This window comes from Poeciliopsis prolifica, unplaced genomic scaffold (assembly GCF_027474105.1).
Source record: "Poeciliopsis prolifica strain line A6 unplaced genomic scaffold, Auburn_PproV2 SCAFFOLD021, whole genome shotgun sequence".
NCBI lineage: Eukaryota > Metazoa > Chordata > Actinopteri > Cyprinodontiformes > Poeciliidae > Poeciliopsis > Poeciliopsis prolifica.
This window is the reverse complement of record NW_026562396.1, coordinates 8,061,477-8,082,297: the sequence shown is the minus strand read 5'-3', so window position 1 is coordinate 8,082,297 and position 20,821 is coordinate 8,061,477. Positions and strand designations below refer to the sequence as shown.

The window sequence follows — 20,821 nt, the reverse complement described above, 5'->3', positions numbered from 1 at the left end:
TCGCCTAACACTCACGTTTTTCGCCAGACCATATTCCCGTATTAACAAACGTCCGTAACGCGTTTCAGTGAGTTTGGGACGCTGGCGGTGGACCTGCTGGAGCAGTCGTTCAGGCAGGACGAGACCATGGCCATGAAGCTGCTGACGTACGAGCTGAAGAATTGGAGCAACTCCACGTGTTTGAAGCTGGCCGTCTCCTCCCACCTGCGGCCGTTTGTCGCTCACACCTGCACCCAGATGCTGCTGTCAGACATGTGGATGGGACGGCTGAACATGCGCAAGAACTCCTGGTACAAGGTTCATGCTCCATCTAGATCTTTATTTTTGTTTGCAAGTGGAAGGCTTAGTTCTTATTATTGTTATTGCTCATTAATGTTGTTGTTGAACACTAGTTGGTATTATAGTTAACGATGAAAAAAATCATTTATGATGGTTCCTTTTGGACTAAACTTTTTATCGTCATTTGAATGAGTTTTTATGCACAAATAATTCATAAATTCATGTTAAACCTGATAAATGTAATGCATATTTCAAAAACTACTTGAATACTGACTGCCAGTCAGAATTATGCACAAAAGCAGATCTGATTGCCTTTTAATTTTCCTGTCTATAAAGAAATGTACAAAACTCAGTAAGTCAGTGCTGAATCAATAAATTGGATTAATCGATTGTCAAAATGATTGATAACAAATTTAGTAATTGATCAGTCGTGAACTAGAGTATGCAGACGTTTAAAATAAATGACAATTGCTGGAAGAACACTCCCACACAGAAGTCATTAAATCAAAAGTGTACAAAAATATGTATGTTCTGTATTTACAAAATGGAACTGAATTAATTTATCATATTTTATAATGCATTTCTAATAGTGTAAGTTGGTTAAATAAAAAATGTGCCGATAGTCTTATTCTATTTAAATAATGGATTTACTAAAATAATCATTGGTTGCAGCCTAAGTTAGGATTTTTATCAATTCATTTCAGTAATTGAGTTAGACATAGGAATCTCATATCTACACATCTGATATCTTTACATATCATCTACATATCATTACAGCTAAATAATTTTTGAAAAGAAATGTTCTCAAAATATATTTATGCACTCAAAACAAGAATGTTGGCGTGATATAGTATTACACTTTTCTGGAAAACAGCATGTTGGACTCATTAGCTCAACACCAAAATGATGAAATCTGTAATCGTTATAACGGATTAAGTTCCCTTTAAAAAAAAAAAACACTTTTTCAATAATGCTCTTTATCCAGATGAGTGTGTATATAGTTGACGTTGACAAATCTAGCCACAGCCACCCACATGAGTGTGCATCCTGCGCTCCTTCAGGTGATTCTGAGCATCTTGGTGCCTCCGGCCATCCTGCTTCTGGAGTACAAATCTAAGGCGGAGATGGCTCACATCCCTCAGAGTCAGGACGACCACCAGATGACCATGGAGGACAGCGAACACAACTTTCAGAACATGACGGAAGACATCCAGATGGTAGAATTCACTCCTCTCGATTTGTCTGCTGCGGGTTCCTCGACGGCAAAACCAATCCAGATTTTTGTAGATTTGAATGAAATGCTGTTCTGCGACTTGATTGGTCGTCCAACTTGGCCTCTCTAACCTTTTGCACAGGACGTCTTTAAGGAAGCCAGAACCCACGAACATCTGGAGGTGAAAAACGACATGGAAAAACAAGTCCGCTCCCGAAAGCTGCCTTTAACGAGGAAGATCTACGCCTTCTACCATGCTCCCATTGTCAAGTTTTGGTCCAATACGGTATGAAATGAATGCAAAAAAATTTGCCGCTTTTTTCTCTTTCTTTTTTGTGACTTTTTAATCCGTAACACGTCATCCTGAAAATGTCAGAATTTTGGCACATTTCACTCACTTGTAGGCTGCGTCTGTTTTTTGTCATGTTGCAAAAACAAAAGAACAATCAGTTCTTTGCTAATCACGCCTAAACACAATCCTCTATAACTAGGATTCCACACATTCACCTCGTCTTTTCCCACCTGGGACTATTTATAGCCCAGAGCCGTTAGTCTGTAGCCTGGGGTCCAGCGCGGCCGGTTTTATCTGCAAACACCGGGCCGTTTTTCAGGTTGTTCAAGTCTAAGGGGCATCGATAAGATCGCTGGACGCTGGCCAACATAATACAGCCTCAGCCTACGCTTATCTACATCAGCTGTACCTGTTTCCGTCCCAATTCCAGCACACCAGTCTGACTCTGCACCATTGACTTATGCGTCACCTGTGGGAGAGTGACTGATTTTTTCCGTCACTTCAAGCCTCACACGTCAAGGTTAAGCTGCTTTAAAAACTGTAGACCTGGTCAGAGTTGCAAGAGGAGGCTGATGAATACATTTTTTCCCCCCACAGTCTGCACTTTGATTGAGTTACTTGTTTCCTTTCAAAAGAAAAAGAAATGTTCAAACACACACAAAAAACAATTACAGCAAAGGAAATTAGCAAAATGAACAATGATGTTTTTTTTAATACCAAGAATTACATTCAAATAAAATTCACAGTCTTGATCCTTTGAATTCCCCTCAAAAGATTCAATTCAGTTCAATTTATTCTTGTTGCATCAATTCCCAACAAATCTCATCTGAAGGCATTTTGCAAAACAAAAGGTTTCACTTCATATTCAGTTTTGCAGAAGTATCTTAAAAGAATCCAATAACATCTGGTTAAAAAGATTCAGTTTGATTCTGGTTGTCGTACAATGGATTCAACCTTAAATCCGCTAATGTTCACAATCATTTAGTTTGATTGTGTATATTTGTTCATTCTTTTCTAAAAATGAACAAATTTTCTTTTTAGCAAATTAACTTTTTATACTTTTGTTCTTCTGATCAGTTAGACACGTGTTTAAAAGTCTGCAATTACAGTGATTTGACCACTAGGAGGCAGATCAAGAAGCTTTTTTTTTTAACACTAATGAGGTCAAAGAGGGTTCACAACGATAGTGTAAAGTTAAACACCATGATGAATAGTGGTTATGCTGCTTTAAACATTTTTGTTTTAATGACGTTGACTATTGTTAAAATTTTAAATTAACATTCGAGTAACCTTATCTCTCCTGATTTTAAGCTAATTTTTCTTTTTTTTGCCAGGTTAAGATGAAGATTAACAATCTCTCCAACAATTTTATTTTGCTAAATGTGCTCTTTTGTAGTTTTGACAAAAACTCTACTAAACTCCACTAAAGGGGTAAAAAAAAATTGGCAAGTCTCCCTTTGCAGTTAAATAAAATAGTCCCTATGCTGAGTTTTGAGACCACAATTATCAGTAAAACTAGAGTGTTTGTTGCTTTTATTGGGCTTTTTGGCCCTTATTTATTTCCTGTTAGAGAATCCATTAAAGACATTTCAATGAGAAGAAGAAGGTTTACTCTCTAAAAGATAAAATGTAGTCCCTCGACATTAAAGAGACATTATCGTACGTCTTTGACATAGTTCTTTGGATGCAGTTGTTGGAACAATCATCAAAAGATCAACAAATTTCCCGTCACAAGTTTTATCTCCTTTTTGCTGTCTTATTTCCCGTTTCAACTTTCTATTTTATTTGCTTCGTTTCAGCTTTTCTACCTGGGCTACTTGATGATGTACACGTATGTGGTCCTGGTGAAAATGACCGACCTTCCTTCTCCTCTAGAATGGGTGGTCATCCTCTACATCTTCACCTCCGCCATAGAGAAAATCCGCGAGGTTTGTAGAACAAAGGCTTTGGATGAAATCGTCATCCAAAGAGTTTCCATTTCAGCAACAGACCAGTCTGAATGTTTAGGAGCTTTTGTTGTTCTACACCAACCCTAACATTGTTTCCTGACTTTATCTCATCTTAAGTTGTTTCCTTTTTGTGTTTTCCAGATCTTTATGTCTGAAGCGGGCAAAATAAGCCAAAAAATAAAGGTGTGGTTCAGCGACTATTTCAACGTGTCTGACTTCCTGGCCATCTTTACGTTCTTTATCGGTTTCGGACTGAGGCTGGGTGGAGAGTCCACCTTCATCCCCGGGCGGACTGTCTATTGCCTCAACATCATCTTCTGGTATGTCCGACTGCTGGACATCCTGGCCGTGAACCAGCAAGCTGGGCCGTATGTTATGATGATCGCTAAAATGGTGAGCACTTCTATTTGGACATTTGAGACTTTAGTTTATCTGACCATTCAGTATAGAAAGTGATATTGCAATACAAATCTTTCATTTATATAGACCAAGTATTCCTTAACATTGTTGGCTTTTCTACCCAAGCATGAGAAAAAAATCAGATAATTGATATACTGATGAATTGATTCATCAGTATATTAATCTGCACAATATCACAATAGAACTACTTGTTTTCCAGTTGCTGTGAAATAAACTTTTCAGCATTTCTGCATCAGGGCTGGAAAATAAATGAATAATATATATATCAATAGACATATGATCAGTATCTATAGATAATAGATATGATAGAGAATTCGATTCATAAAATATTCACTGAACTCTGACTCAGAGCATCCTGGGAGATGTAGGCAGAGGAAAGACCTTAGTTGCTCACAGTGAGGTAAACTAGGTTTGTGGCACCAACTAACTCACTCGTCCATTGGTTACCTAGCAATAACCTTGCGAGCAACGAGCACAGCAGCTGTTTCAAGTTTTTCGACTGTGCCTCATAACTCCCTAAACATGAAAAACAACGGCGTGGAGGGAAACTGGATAAAACAGAAAAAGTCACACAACCAGTTTGGCTGTATTTCAAATATTTACATCAAAAAACTAATTGAGTATCAACAACTGACATGAAACACGTATATCTTGATAAGTTTTTCATCCATATCAAGCTCCAGTCTGTAGTACATTTGGCTTTTACTGCCCTAAATAAAGTCTGCTTTTTGTGGCCAACATGCCAAAGCTGATGAAGTGAAAACTCCTGATTGCATTTGCATCCGAAGTTGATGGACTTTAAGCTAAGAATAATATTCAGACGACGTTGGACTCATGTTGCATTTACCACTTTGGCATGTCTTTCAGGTTGCCAACATGTTTTACATTGTGGTTATAATGGCCATTGTCCTGCTGAGCTACGGCGTCCCGAGAAAAGCCATTCTGTACCCCAACGAGGAGCCCAGCTGGACTCTGGCCAAAGATGTGGTTTTCCAGCCATACTGGATGATGTACGGAGAAGTGTATGCCTATGAAATTGATGGTAAGAATTGACTATGCTGAAAACAATTAACAATTAGGTAACTTCTCTAAGTTCTTGTCAGATTATTCGGCACATGACTTGTCATTGTAACTGGCTTTTCCTCTTCACAGCGTGTGCCAATAACAGCGAACCCTCAGCCAGTAAGCTGTGTTCAGACATAGTGTGGCTCACGCCTTTCCTGCAAGCAGTCTACCTCTTTGTACAGTACATATTGATGGTCAACCTCCTTATTGCCTTCTTTAAGTGAGTGCAAAGTGTTTTCACAAATGAATAACGTAGTTGACTTTTTATATTGAGCTCCTTGATCTTTTATTTTGATTGTTTTATTCTTAGTAACAGGCAGTCTGAGGTGTTCAAATGCTCTTAGATTCAAGCTCATTGTAATCAGAGGTTGTGCTCGACTTTTTTATCTGTTAGTGTTAAAAAGAAAAAAAAACAGTCATGTATTATTTTCAAATTATAATCATATTAACATAGGGTTTTGAGCTGCATTTTTACGCGCATTAGTTGATATTCACTCAGTTGAACCTGAATCCAGGTCTGATCACACATGAAGCAGATTAAATTATCAAATTTTTTCACCGTGACAAAACCACTGACTGCGGCCTCAATAACTTAGGATAAATTCAAGACTCCACTTTAGTTACCAGCATTTCAGCGACTGGGTTCTGAACGCACAGCCTCACAAATTCCTCCTGGTTGCATCTGCAGAAAATCTGCGCTAGTTCAGGTCAGTTGGATCTGTCTCGTCCAAACCAATCAATTGAACTCGGCGAGTTTTTTACCCTGTGCGTGGTCCGGACGTGCACTTTTCCGAGGATTTTATTTACTTTTTTGCGTTGTTTCGCTTCCCCGCAATGGACAGATGTTATGTCTTCCGCTCTCCTTCTGAGCGCGGGAGGGTAACGCCTTCCAGCTCCATATGTTAAAACCGCAGGATGAGTCGAGTTTAATTCCTCGCAGCAGCAGAGCAACGTCCGCATTGGTTGTACAGCACACTGCGCATGTTACAGTCTGATTAACTTCTGCAGTTTTAGTTATTTATTTCCTCAAGCTAAACTCCTCCGTTCAGACTATGCATGGATTAACGTTGCATTCTCTTTAGTTTTCTCTGTTCTGTGTATAATGTAGACTAGAATTAAATTCACCATTTCTACCAAAGGTTTGGAATGAGCTTCCTAACCAGATGCTCCAAAGTGTCCGGTCCATAACTCTCCAACACGCTGACACAATATTCAGAAAGGATTTTTTTTTTTATTGATTAATTTTGAGTTGCCTGTGCAATGAAATCTTTGTATAAAGTCTATACTGTCTGCCCAGGTGCACCAGTCAATTATAACCTGTCAAACGACCGACAGCCTTCAAATTTTTCTGTCGTTTAAAAAACAAGGGGGATACGGGGCTCATATACAGAAAATATTCTGTTAACACGACCTCTAATTGTAATGTGCTTTTTGCTTTGCAGCAATGTGTATATTCAAGTAAAGTCAATTTCCAATCTGGTGTGGAAGTACCAGCGCTATCACTTCATTATGGCCTACCACGAGAAGCCTGTCCTCCCGCCCCCCTTCATCCTCCTGTGCCATATATACTCCCTCTTCTGCCTCTGCAGAAAGAGGAAGAAGGAGAGCACCTACGGACCAAGTAATGATCTTTTTTCAGAATAAACCAATATATATCATTTCACTTATTAAAACCTTTGGTCTTTATGTTTTTTGCAGAGCTGTTTCTCACCGAGGACGACCAGAAGAAGCTTCACGACTTTGAGGAGCAGTGTGTGGAGACGTACTTTCACGAAAGGAATGATCAGTTTCACTCGGGCAGCGAAGAGCGCATCCGTCTTACCTCTGAAAGGTGAGTCCGACTTTGGCATTCTGAGACTGAATATTATGTGTGTTGACAATATATGATGCGTAAAAGTTCACGTTTTTAGAGACTGACTGAAATACATGGAGGATTTCTTATCTCATGTTGGCGATTGTTAGTTCATTGGTTATTGTGTGTAACCATGGCAATAAGAAATTGACTGCAAGCAGCTTATCAGCATCTCAGTAGGTCACAAAATAACCTGAACTATGAACCCTTGATTTGAAAATAGGTCATTTTGAGTCTTTACTACTGATGACTACAATATTAATTTTAAATCGTAATGCCATGCTACAGTAAACTAACAAATTCTCTATACTTTTTTGTGCTGCTAATATTTTATGGTTTTTACCTCGTTGGCCATGTCAGTTTTGTTACCCACGGCGGCTCTCCCGTCTTGTTTCCAGAGTTGAGACGATGTGTTTGCAACTGAAGGAGGTCGGAAACAAGGTGAACTTTATAAAACGCTCCTTGCACACGCTGGACTCGCAGATCGGCCACCTGCAGGACCTGTCTGCTCTGACCGTGGACACTCTAAAGACATTGACCGCTCAGAGGGCATCTGAGGCCAGCAAGGTCCACACACAGATCACCAGGGAGCTCAGTTTGTCCAAGAACGTGGTCCCGAGCGTCGCGCACGTGCCAGCGGACTCCAAATCATCGGCGATGGGCAAGCGCAGCGTCAGGGCCTACTTTGGCTCTTCGTTTCCTCAAGCAGGCATCAACATCGCTGATTCCCTTTTCGGTGTCGACGCAGGAGGAGACGGCGGGATGCAAATCCGTCAGAGATTCGGGCACGGTCCCGGAACTGAGCCGGGGCCGGACCCCGGAGTGAGCACGGCACCAAGTCCAGAGAAGAGGAGCTTATTTGGGCAAGGACACTTTGCCGCAGAGGCTGGTTCCTCCGGCAGCACGGACGCCATCGCCTTCGTGCCAAGCGCCTCGCCCACCTCCCCTCCGGAGCGCCGTCACCAAGGCCACTCTCTCACCCAAAGCAAACTAACCCGTCCGCATGAGCTGCGCCTTTCCGACTCTCCATCCAGCCTGCCCAACGCGCCCGCCCTTGGCGCCCCGTTTCGCATCAGCAGCACCCCCTCTCAGCCCAGCGCCGCCAGCCACCCAGACCACACCCAGGACGGGTTTTACCAGCCAGACGGCACTTCTGTAGAGTTCGGGGCGTTTGTAGGTGAGTACAGAAACAAAGCTCTGTCTGCTGTAGAGGTCAAGAAGCGTGTATGTTTGTATCCGACTATAGTTGTTCTCTCTGAGCCAAACTTCACTCAGCCTGCCTGCCTGCTTGCTAGCGCTGTAACGCCTGAGAACCCAAAGGGATTGATGTGGGGGGGTGTTAGCGGGGGTTACATAAACGAAGCATTCAGCGACGAAGAGGGACGATCTGCTAGAAGGTCTCCACAAACCACAGCTCGAGAGGCATCGCCGCCGATGGATCGCGGCCTTGAAAATGACGTCCAGCCTCCTGGTGAGGTCCCCAAACGACCCCACAGACGGAAGAGAAGGGAATGTGATCCTCCAGGACGGCCATCTTCTGTCCGCAACACTCGAAACGGGTCGGAAGGTCAACGAGACGAGAAGAAAACCGCAACAAAGCTAAACATGAGAGGTTTGAGTTTCAGTCTGAGCTTACGGGATGCATCTGCCGGGTGCTGGGTCTTCTTTATCTGCTTTTGCTTTTTCTCTGTCTACTATGAATGACTCGTATTTATATTCCTGGGTGTGGTCAAATTTCATTCAACAGCAGCTTGATTTATGTAATCATGTTAAATTTTATGGTGTACATTAGTCACTTGGAGGTAAGAGGAAGAAATCTGAAATCGAAGCTGAGATTACGTCACCATTATTGGAGAACAGTTGGTAGTTTTTGCTGCTCTCAAGTTGGACTAATCTTGTATTTGGACTCAGGACATAAAGACAACGTGGATGTGCAGCAGTCTACGCCAAAAGAGACCTCCAGCAGACAGCAAAGCCCGGCCACACAAACCAGATCACAGGTGTGTATATTGTAATTTTTTACATTTTTTAAGTAACATTGATCAGGGATTTCATTTTTACTAATATTTGGATATGATTGGTCATACTATATGGCAAGGTACAATAGTAATTGCGGCTGAAACAATTTATTGTGATGAACTGATTATTGAAATAATCAACTAATTTAGTAATCGACTAATCGTTGACTGGAGTGTTCAGTCTCATTTTTAAAAGAAATTGAATTATTTATTTCCACTTCTTAATATATTTCTAATATTTATAAAAAGTCTTAAGTAGTTTAATAAAAAAATCTGCAAAATGTGCCCGCTTTTATCCAATTAATCGATTAATCATCTGAATAATCGATTAATTGTTTCTAAAATAACTGTTAGTGGCAGCCCTAACAATCAAAGAAGAATAAAGTTGGTTAATTCACATTGTTGTGAAGCTCCATGTTGCAGGATGTTTTTGTGGTTGCATACCAGAAGGGCTCCAGGCTCATTTAAGGCACAAAGAATGCTGCTTTCAGTAACATTTGTAAATGACTTCATTATGGAGCATCCTGTTTTTTGTTCTTATACTTTTAAAGTTGTCAAATTTCAATATAAAAATGACTGAAGTAAATGAAACTATTAAATTAAAAAGCTGTCCAAACCAGCATGACCTTATGTGATAATGAAGGTCAATCTGTATCGCATGAAGCAGATCAAAAGATCCCACAAAAGCAACATATATCATTTCCCTCTCTAGAAAAATTAAGGATCAGATGAGAAAGAAAACACAAATTGCTCCGCGCTTGATTCGATTAAAGTCTGTTTTTGATTTAATTGTACAAAATAAAAAATGGCAACCATGGGAAATTTACAAACTTTTGTAAACGTTTTGCTCAGAGATAACATGACAATCAGATCTTCATCTTCTCGTGCTCAGGTTTTTTTGTTTGTTTGTTTTTTTTTCCTGTCCGCGTCTCCACTTGCTCTCTTGCGGCCACAGGTTGAAGGTCACGGTCTCATCCGAGCGGTCAACTCCTACGCTGGCTTCACAGAGTTTGACAGAACCCCAGCTTTTCTTCATCCAGACTCGAGTAAGTTCGTAAAAGAAAACTACAAATGAGATCTTCTGGTTCGGTGTCCTCCCTTCAGTGGTAACAATGATGCCTGATGGTTTATTGTGTTTGTGTAGCTCTGACAAAGAAGGACAGGAGTAGAGTTTCAGCTGAAGACATCCCTAGAGCAGCAGTACTAGTAAGAGATTGTTGTGTGTGTAAGTGTGTGTGTAAAGGTTGACGTGTGGACTTGTTTGATTAACGTGTTGCTTTTCTACCAGGAAAGGGTTCAGGTGAAATCAGCCCAAGCCAGCACCCTGTAAGTGTCCTTCCTTATTGCTGTATAAACATCACCTTTCCACAAATATAGCTTTGACACAATAAAGTGAAAGTGGTGATAAATTAAATCAGGGTTCTGTTGACTGGCTCACTGATCAGTTCTCTTTCTGTCTGTGGATCAGGAGACCTCCTGAGGAAGAAACACTAAATGGTAAGTACTGTAGTTGCTCTGTTAGCATATCTTAAATTACCGATACAGATATCTGAGGATTGGTATCGACCGGTACAATCTGACATAGAAAAACAGAACTGACTTAAAACCTTTCTCTTTTTGAAACATAAATATACTGAATCATAAATTGATTCACTCTGCACCAGCACACTCAACTACACTAAGTAGTTTCACAAGCTTGGTCAAACGTGTAAAACAAAACAACTTTAATTTGTTCAGTCAATGCAATTAGGGGGCATTAAAGGAAAAGTAAAATAAATCATAAAGAGTCGGACAAAAACACCGGGTTGACTACCTCGCCTCAATCTGGACCGATACAGATATCAATATCAGATCTCTGCTTTGGACGCTTGTCTTTCTCTGGATCTTTTGAGTGTGAAGTTCTCTAAACTTCAGTCTTGGTGAAATAAATGATGGGGTGGAATCTGTGGTGTTTGTGTTTTTGTTGTTTTTTTCTGAATGAGACCTTTACTTAGCGGCTCCTGTTGTGTGGTTACAGCTGCTGTCTCCCTGTACACGGCCCGCCACAGCCACCTGGGAGCCAGGAAGGACTGTGAGTCTCACTGGTGGACGCCACTAGATAAACCAGCTGATCTCATTTAGACCAAAGATATTTATTAGCCAGTCTTATTTTTACATTACACTTTTACTTTTTTTTAAAAAAACCTTCTGTCAATCATTTATGTTTTTTTCATTTAGTTTACAATTATGTGAAATATTGTGTTGGTTTGTCACATGAAAATCCCTCAAATTCTTTGACGTTTGTGTTTGTAACATGACAAAAATTTTAAATGCTATGTAAATTTGTAATAACTACCAGTCCTACTTGTTTCATCAAGCCGTTTTAGTTTGTTTTCTTGGTTTTTAATGATGTCTGGTCATCTCGTGATCGATGCTGGAACTGCTCAGGATTACTAAAATCTGGCTAAATGAAGTCTAAGTCTAGTTAAAGAGACTTTCATTTCTCTTTCTTCAGCTATCGGCTCACCGTTCAAGCCTATGGAAAGCTATCAGTACTCCGGTGAGGTTACTGCTGTTCAAAAATTTCCACTCGGTTAATAATACATACTTGTTATCCATTCACTTTAGTAACTTGTGTAAATAATGAGCAAGTCTTTGCTTTTCACTTCTTCCTCCAGCTGTGGAGCGCAACAACTTGATGAGGCTGTCTCAGAGCATCCCCTTCACTCCTGTGCCCCCTAGAGGTGAAAACACTGTAATGCACCAGTCCTGACGTTTCTGACCTTCATTAATAACCAGCAAACTGTTTGAGAATGAGGAAGCATGAAGGCAGATAAGGGATCTCTGTTGCCGTTTGCTTTGCAGTGAATGAGCAAAGTGTTGGTGCTGCCTGGGCTGTTCTTTTGTTTTTGTTTTTTTTATTTACAGTTGCTATGACTTTAAAGTCAGATTGCTTCTTCTTTTCAAAGTGGAAGTGCTGCTTTTGACTATGAGGATGTGAGGTTTTGACGGCAAAGGGTGAGGTTTATTTTATTATTAAAATAACTTAAGTCATGCAGAGGCAAACGGTGGCTGTCATGGTGCTACCCTCTTAAAACCATTTAGTATGCAGATCATTTAAGGATAGGTAAAGATGTAGATAATTTCATAAAAGCTAATCTGGAAAAGCTTTATATTTTAGGAGAATCTCTGGAAACCTGGAGAAGGTTTTAGGAGCTGTAAAACAAATTATTCAGCATATTTTTTGGAGGTTTTATGCTTTTGGCCTTTTTAGGTTCTTTACAAAGGAACTCAATGCATCACGCATGTAGGCGGTTGAACAGTTCAGTCTCACCATGACACGTTTGACTTCATCTGTTCCTCTTCTTTGGTATTTGAACACAACATAATCTAACTGTTCCACAAGATTGTAAAATGAGTTTATTGTGTCGCATGCAAACTCGCAGCTATTTTATGTCTCTGATTCAAAGCAGCGCAACTCGGCTGAGAGACTCCTCTGGTCTAAATATAGCTGAGTTAAAAACCATGAGAACTCGGGCAAAGGTTCTGAACTAATACAGAGAATTCACATCTTGATTTTTTTTTTCTTTTTTAAGCAACTTAGCATTTTCTTTTTATTTCTAATTGATTCTGTGCTCAGTAGAAGAAGCAGCAAATGCCGGGTGAAATTTGAACCCATCCTAAAAGACGATGACATATAGTTGGCAGTTTATGAGATGGGCGCTTGGAGAAAATGTATAAATTACTGCTAGAAATAACTTGCACACAAACCGGTGGCTCTGACATCCTGCCTTGTGCTGCCGCAGGGGAGCCGGTGACGGTGTACCGACTGGAGGAGAGCTCCCCAAACACCATCAACAACAGCATGTCCTCCTGGGCCCAGCGGGGCCTCTGTGCCAAAATAGAGTTTCTCAGTAAGGAGGAGATGGGCGGAGGACTCCGACGGGCTCTGAAGGTCCTTTGCACTTGGTCAGAGTACGACATCCTGAAGCCTGGACACCTTTATATAGTCAAGTCCTTCCTGCCTGAAGTGGTCCAGATGTGGCAGAGCATCTACAAGGAGGAGACCGTGTTGCATCTTTGTCTCAGGGTGAGAATATTTAGATGTCCTTTGTGCTACACTGCAATAAAATGTCTGGGTGTTTCCTCAAAGAGGAGAGATCCAAGAACTGCCAAGCCTTAGCAACAGCTTCTTTGCGTTCAGTGTTTTCTGCTTCACTACATTTCCCGAATCAATTGCGCCATCCTATGATTTTTTTGGTAATTTTTCTTTTTCTTTTATCACTCAAGGAAATCCAACAGCAACGGGCTGCTCAGAAGCTGACGTTTGCCTTCAATCAAATCAGGCCAAAGACGATTCCTTACTCACCGAGGTAAGCGATCGCATCTTGTTCATAGAGCCCTGATTGTGCTGCTCTTGCAGCTTGTCTAACCTCAGACACTAACATTGTGTTGGCGTGAAGCCTTTTACCGGATCCCATCTGTACCGATTGTTTCTACACTCAAATCATCTACTAGAATGTTTTCCAATTTTTCTGTGGTAGTAAAACTTGTTAACAATAGTGCCATTTTATTTTCATACTTGTACAGAGATTTTTAACGATCATTGATCACGTCATGCCAATAAGCTAACATATGGATAGAAACACTCTTCAGTGCGGAGGTTCTTTCTTCAGAGAAGAAACAAAGTTGACAATAAGTTCCAGAAAGCAGAAGATGTGTGGGAAGCAAAATCATTTTATTTTACTACTACAATAATGTATTGTCAAAACATTTCAACATGATCTGGATAGAGAAAACATTTTTTTTTTTTTTGGTAGAGTTGCTCCAGTTTCTGGCCAATTATTGATCTAAAAAAAAAAAACCTAACAATAACACAAAGGACTGTAATCAACGTCAGGCTGGTATTTTTTATAGATTTGACTCGTCAGTCGACATTTTCTTTAGATGATTGTAGGCTAAATTTCATAATAAGTCTCATCTCAGTAAGATTGTAGAGAAGAAAGAAGTTGTTTACCACATCGATTGTCATTAGCAAAACATCTGACAATCCTGTTGCAATCACACGTTTTCCGTTCTGGTGATGCCGTCCTTTTAAAAACGTTGGCTGGTCTTGAGCCGCGCTCATCGATCTGTGTGTTCAGGTTTCTGGAGGTGTTCCTGCTGTACTGCCACTCAGCTGGCCAGTGGTTTGCCATAGAAGAGTGCATCACCGGCGAGTTCAGGAAGTTCAACAACAACAACGGGGACGAGATCGTTCCCACCAACCTCCTGGAGGAGACCATGCTGGCCTTCAGCCACTGGACATACGAGTACACCCGGGGAGAGCTGCTGGTGCTCGACCTGCAGGGTAACGCTCACGCCGATGACGCATTTATTTCTGTTAAAAATTAGCTGCTTCTGGTGTCTAATAATCCCGCTTTCATTTGCAGGCGTCGGGGAGATCCTAACGGATCCGTCTGTCATTAAGAGTGGGGAGAAAGGGTGAGCGTTCTCACAACATCGAGTCGCCATTTTTTCATTTCATTCCAATCAAGTGGAGAGTTCAGGAGCCGACTCATCCCTCTGTCTCTGCTGCAGGTCGTACGACATGATATTCGGACCTGCCAACCTCGGAGACGACGCCATCAGAAACTTCCGGACTAAGCACCACTGCAACTCCTGCTGCCGGAAACTCAAACTTCCTGGTGAGACGAGCTTTCAGCTGCTGACTGGTTGCTTAATTTCATATTGGAACTGTTGGCAACACTTTATTTGAAGGGGTGCATAAGACTGACATGACACTGTTATAAACATGACATGGCATCTATTACGAACATAAAGGAGTCTTTCTGACTTGTCATGAAGTGTCATTCTATAAATGATGACACTTTGAATGCAAAGTTGTACTAAAGCTTCCATTAAAAGTGCCAACTTTGCCCTAAGTGTCATTATTTACTGAATGACACTTCATGACAACAGTCATAAATGTTCACAAACTCTCCTTCATGTTCATAACAAATGTTATGACATGTTTAGTGTCATACCAGTCTTACGCACTCCTTCAAATAAAGTGTTACCGAATTGTTTAGTCTTCCATCAAATTTTTCTTATAATAGATGTCAAATTACTCTGCTCTGAAAAGCTGTTTTATTAGTTTTTTTAAATGTCCCCCACCCCCAAAAAGTTAAAATGTGACTTTATTTGAAGTGCTATAAATAAAAGCTCCAGAGACGAACACAAGTTGTGTAACAGCTGCACAAACATGGCGGAAAGCTTTCTGCAGTGAACCAGCCAAAGTTGATATATTGTTTGACTTTTAACCTGCCATGTGTCATATCTGTTTTTCATTTTTCTTCTTCATCAGACCTAAAGAGGAACGACTACACACCAGATAAGGTTACCTTCCCACAGGATGACCCGCCCAACCCAGGGGGCGGAGTCAAAGATTCCCGCCAATCAATGAGACTGATGCTGTGATCAGTGAGATAGTTTTGTGTGTGTTGGTGTGTGTTTTTGAGGGGCGACAGAGTTGTTTTTTTTTTGTTTTTTTTTTTGTTTTGTTTTTGTTTTTCTTCCTCCATCTATTTCAATCAAAGCCAAGGAGAAGCCAACAAACTGGAAGAATTGCCGCTGTGTTTCTTGTGCATGCAGACATCAGCTGTGGTAATCATTCTGTTTTTAGACACCAGGGGAGGATTTTTAAAAGCATTTTGTACAAGTTTCTGAACGTATATATATATATACATGTACGTACAGATATGTAAGCTGGATATATCAACAGGTACAGTGTGATTGCGGAGTCTTTATTTATTTTTGAAGTTTGAGAAGTTGCCTTGTTTCACCAACAAAAAAAAGAACAAAATCAAGTGCATTGTGGATCTGTTACAGCAGCTTCAGACAGGACAACCTGCTAAGACAGAGTTGCTGCAACTTTGCAGATTGCCACCGGATCACGTTTTTTTTAACGTTTAAAAACTTGTATTCTTTTTTTTTTTTTTCGTCTTTTTAGCTAATGATAAGAAATACATGAATTTAAAACTCTTGTAAAAAAAAAAAATCATGATTAAAAAAAAAAACCTATGGGCAGATTGCAATGCAACTTTTACAGAAAAAAAAATGTATGTAATTTTATTGTATTGAAAGTGTCCATCAGAATTTTCCTTTTTAGCTTTATTGTTACAGAGGTACTATTGCTATATCTTTGTCATCTGCTATTGTATGAGCAAAAACTACAATCCAGTGTATCTTATAGATACAGATGTGTGGCATGAGCTCAACAGATTGAAATATTTTATTCAGGGGAACTGACAAGGGTATTACTGTATACATTTTGTACTGAATATCATTTTAAACAAATAAAATGTCAAACATCATTGTTTCTAAAGCTCGAAAATAATTTCTGTCTTTATTGATACTTTTCCTGCTTTATACAAGAACAGAAAAACTTTCAAACAATGCTGAAGCAGACTGCCAGTGTTTGAATTTGTTTCAACAAGTACAGTCGACAAACTTGAACAGATGCACCGATCACGTTTGATTCTCTCTGCTGGCCAATACCGATTTTTCTATTTTTGTTGTTTCTTTCTTTGACTTTAGACCTACTAATCACAGATTTACAACGCAGAAAATGTTGCTTCTTTGAACTAAGATTTTTAACGCCGACACAAAATGGAAAGAATGACAAGATTGTGCCCGTTTAGGAATCAATTTAGAGTATTTCATCTGCTTGTCACTCTCAATGCACTTTGTCGATAAATGTTTGACCTCGAGGAATTTCTGCTTCTATTGAATTTTGGTGTCTTAATGACCCATTTTGCAACCGTGCAAATTTGATCAAGGCTGGTCAAGTAACCGACCTCGTCAGAAACAGACTTGGAAAGTCTGGGAGAATGGATGGGCTTTTGAAGTTCTTGGGCTTATTACTTGCTGGAGAAAGAAAATGGATCTGCTGCTGTTCTTCACTCTGTCTTTCGACATCACCTGTCGGTATTGGAGTCCACACACAATACCTTCTGCTGTTGCGCCGCCTCTGATCACACCGACAGGATCGCTCAGCGGAGCACCTGTGCGATAACTCGCCGCTGAAATGGCTGGGATGTGCAGGTGCTCCTCTGTAAGGTCGGCGGTAGACGTGCGGTGTGAGATTTGCATTTCTGAAGTCAGAAGGGAGGCTTCTTTACCTCAGTCAAAGAGTAGAGAGCCAGTCGGGGTGAAGACCGTGCCAAGTTGTGGCACCCATGGCTAGAAAAACACACTTCTTTGATTAATTTATTTTTTCCATTTTACTACTTATGTTTATGTTGCGTATGTTCACTCATTTGAGCTTTACAACATGTATAACAATTTTATTCCCTCCACAAGAACATACCTGGGGTGTTGCCTTGATTCTTCCACGCATGTTTGAGAAATTATTTAAACTCCCGGGGCAACCATTCAGCTGTGCAGCAAGACGCCTCGGTGGACCAAGTTCTGTCAGAGCAACAGCTGCTGCCGTCTGAATGAATGCATCGCTCCCGGTCAAAAAGCAACCAATCAGAGCCAAGAGGAGGGCCTCAGTGCTGGAACAAACCCCAGAAAAACCATATATTTGCCATCATCAGTGGTCATGCTAACTACCATTAGCCACCGATAGTCTGCTGTTTTGCAGAAGACGTGACTGTAACCTTTACCCGCCGTTAGCCTAAATGTTATCAACTTGTTTCTTTTTCTGTCAGCTTTATTGGCTCTAGTTAGGCCTGTAATAAATAATAAATCAATTATTCGCACAATGAACTAAAACTATCGTTTCTTCTGGCCTTTTTCCTCATTCTGTTGATGACGGTGAATGAAAAAAGGCTCAACTCTGCTGCTCTCCAATATTAATATCAGAAATATTAAGTCTTTTAACAGCCCTGATACGTCCCACAAGACTTAAACCATGAGTTGGAAGTGCTTGATTATGCTCTAGTAAAAGCTAATATGCAAATAGTCAGAAAACTAACATTTAAATTTTAAGTCTCATTTCCTCAATGCTCCAGCGCACTCTACACGATCAAAACCTGGAAATGTAATGAAACGCATTAGCTGACAGAAATCCTGAGTATAACGCTACTGTCTGTCCGATCCTGTCATGTGGTGTCCAACAATGGGCCCAAAATAACAGCCACAAGTCCAGTTAACTCAAAACCAGTCATTAATCAATGCTTTACTACAATCTACCTACATGTGGCCTAGTGACATTATAACGTACAAGAACAGCTGAAAGGTTACTGGGTTTAATCAACTGCAGTAGCAATTGATCAACTCCTCCCCTTGTCATTTCTATAGGCCTATTCTCTGCACGAAATGTTGACGAAACTTTCATGTTGTTTCCACATATCATCTGTCAGCTGTTTGGGATTCCCTTAAATTAATTCCCCCTTCAGAAAGTAGGGAGGGGAATCCGCGCTTTCTGATTGGCTAGCTGTCACATCCACCAGGCTGCGTTGACAGTGGGGTAAAACCCCTGATCTGGATGGGAGCAGCCACGACAATCTACCATAACACACCACACACTACAGGGTGATGGGTTAGAAAACCACAAGCGATGGCCAACAAGAATACAGGGATGGGAGGAGGAGGAAGTGGAGCCTTTCAGGTAGTCGGATGTGCCTGTCTTCTCCATTTAATGATTACTGAAGGCCGATATAGTATACAGACTTCATAATCTGCACTCTTTTGGTTGAATGCAGTATTTATTTCCACTTAGTCCATAAACCGTAGATTTAGTCCAGCCTTGGTCTGTTGTATGTGTAAAAGTGGAGACATACTTCCATTAGTGACAGGATGTAGGTTGAGTCTATTCTGACAAACATGTTTGCATTTTGCACATAACGCATAACAGACAGCCTCTGCAATGTGTTATGTGCAAACGGCGTCGCAGCGAAGCCTCCCCTGCAGAAACTGATTTTCTGTTTCTGCAGGGGGATCAGCGCGCGGCAAAGTGAGTCTGGGCGGCTTGTGAGGGCTGAGTGAGGTTGCAGTGCAGCTTTCCGGACTCCCGCAGGGCGTGGCTTCACCGTCTGATGAAAGAGAGGTTTTCTCTCTGAGCGTCTCATTCCTGTCATCTGAGCGCCGAGAGTTCACAAGAGCTCTGCCCTCATCACAACCTCTTCTGCAAAACCATGAAGACAATCACTATTGAGTATTGGTAAGTTTAGTTTGTTTTTTTTACCCCCACTACTTCTTGTTCTTCTTCTTTCATCACGTTTCCTGTTCCATTTTCATTTGTAGATGTCAAAATGTTGTTGTTTTTGAATGCTGTGCGCTTTTGCAGTGGAGTTTCTGAAACTCCAGAGTGAGAGGCTGGTCATCTGCAGCTCTCATTTGGTTACCTTGTCTGTTTGCTGTTGCAGTAAAGACTGAAGTTATGCGTACCGCTACCAGGAACTGGCCGGCGTTCTCCGGCAGATTCCTGGAGTGAAGGTGAAGGGAGTCACCGGGAGGACAGGTATCCTGAACTTTTGGTTTCATTTATTTTTATATATAGAGAGAGTATATTCAATAAACAATCTGGATAAGTATATATATATATATATATTTGAAGTTAATGTTTTGTTTTTCATCTTTTCTTCTTCTTTTCTCCTCCATAGACAGCTTTGAGGTCTCCCTGGAGGATGAGCTTCTCTACTCAAAGCTAGAGACGAAGTCGTTTCCGGATCCTGAGCAGGTTTGTGGTTCAACTCAAACTTTGTGTTCAAAAGCACATCTTTAAAAGCTGACCAGAGTCATTTCCCTTTCTTTTTTGTTTTTGTTTTGTTTGTTTTGTTTTGGATGTTTGAAAAAGCTGAGAGTCACGTTTGCTTGCATGCCTCTGCGTCTCACGTTTAGATGGCGGACAAGGTGAAGGAGAGGCTTCCTGAAGAAAACATCAAGAAGAAATCCAAGAGACGGATCTGCTCTGCCCAGTAAAAGGTGGAGAAACAAACAAATGGAACAACAACAAAAGCAACTACAAACCTGTTTCACGCGTCCGGAGTACAAAAATTAGAGTAAGGATTTGAATAAAGCGGATGCAAAATCTGATCTGGGAACGGCTCTGCCACGGCTGTGAACACAAACGAGGCGTTCGTGAGAGCGGCTCTCTGGATCCAGGCGGCGATCGACGCCTCTTTTTTATGAATGCACACGCCTAAAACTCCAGTGGTGTGCGCACGATGCAAGCCGAGAAGCTCCTCGGCCGCCTGGAGCCCGACGGTCTGCTCCGGTCCCGTCGAAGTCACGAGAGACGGAGAAGAGATGCTCCCAAAGAAGATGCGCGTATCATCTGGGGATTTCTTTTGTTCCCAATACTGACCAGAGTCTAAGAGTCTTTGTGGGAATCTTTAATCGCTCCTGGGCCCACGACCCTCGGGTCGCTTCATTCTTGATGTTTTTACAATCTAAAGTATCTCATTAATATCCGCTTCCCTCTGTCAAAAAGTAATTACAGAGGAGCAATAAAACCATAAGACCATTATTCTGTTTTGATGTTTGACCTGATCTCTGACCCACTTCTCTCCCCACAATATCCTGCTGACCAAAAATAACCTGCAGAGCTGAGAAACATGTTTTTCACATTGTGTGATTTTCCCCCACTGGGAACATAAGACCAAAAGCGCCTGTACTTAATAAACATCTTAATAGAACATAATATTCAACACGTGTGTTTATATATACATATATATATATATGTTGCCTTATGTTAGCTTAGTTTCGTTATTATATTAAATATTTCTTCATCAAACCTACTGCATAACATTAAAAAAAGTCATT

At 40.9% G+C, this 20,821-nt stretch overlaps 1 protein-coding gene and 1 long non-coding RNA gene across 6 annotated transcripts in view; both read left to right on the top strand.

Annotated features, from left to right (window-relative positions):
• Positions 1–16,422, top strand: part of trpm7 (transient receptor potential cation channel, subfamily M, member 7) — a 39,810-nt gene extending 23,388 nt beyond the window's left edge. For 2 of the 5 annotated variants that reach the window (XM_055044873.1, XM_055044872.1), the window contains exons 17-40: positions 69–297; positions 1,341–1,496; positions 1,635–1,778; positions 3,584–3,712; positions 3,875–4,126; positions 5,021–5,195; positions 5,306–5,438; positions 6,661–6,839; positions 6,917–7,049; positions 7,469–8,682; positions 8,982–9,070; positions 10,044–10,134; positions 10,233–10,294; positions 10,377–10,414; positions 10,557–10,585; positions 11,106–11,159; positions 11,583–11,627; positions 11,746–11,811; positions 12,874–13,157; positions 13,358–13,440; positions 14,212–14,417; positions 14,500–14,551; positions 14,648–14,754; positions 15,414–16,422. In XM_055044873.1, the coding sequence (XP_054900848.1) occupies positions 69–297; positions 1,341–1,496; positions 1,635–1,778; positions 3,584–3,712; positions 3,875–4,126; positions 5,021–5,195; positions 5,306–5,438; positions 6,661–6,839; positions 6,917–7,049; positions 7,469–8,682; positions 8,982–9,070; positions 10,044–10,134; positions 10,233–10,294; positions 10,377–10,414; positions 10,557–10,585; positions 11,106–11,159; positions 11,583–11,627; positions 11,746–11,811; positions 12,874–13,157; positions 13,358–13,440; positions 14,212–14,417; positions 14,500–14,551; positions 14,648–14,754; positions 15,414–15,526 (4,063 nt within the window). In that variant the 3' untranslated portion in view covers positions 15,527–16,422. Of the gene's footprint in view, positions 1–68; positions 298–1,340; positions 1,497–1,634; positions 1,779–3,583; positions 3,713–3,874; positions 4,127–5,020; positions 5,196–5,305; positions 5,439–6,660; positions 6,840–6,916; positions 7,050–7,468; positions 8,683–8,981; positions 9,071–10,043; positions 10,135–10,232; positions 10,295–10,376; positions 10,415–10,556; positions 10,586–11,105; positions 11,160–11,582; positions 11,628–11,745; positions 11,812–12,873; positions 13,158–13,357; positions 13,441–14,211; positions 14,418–14,499; positions 14,552–14,647; positions 14,755–15,413 lie in introns of those variants that run through there. The other 3 variants (XM_055044874.1, XM_055044875.1, XM_055044876.1) reach the window with 3 other exon arrangements.
• A 2,712-nt stretch (positions 16,423–19,134) lies between these two features.
• LOC129369556 (uncharacterized) lies at positions 19,135–20,525 on the top strand. Its single transcript, XR_008606951.1, has 4 exons — positions 19,135–19,217; positions 19,423–19,517; positions 19,660–19,736; positions 19,898–20,525. It is a non-coding gene; the product is annotated as an uncharacterized LOC129369556 (long non-coding RNA).
• The last annotated feature ends 296 nt before the right edge of the window (positions 20,526–20,821 follow it).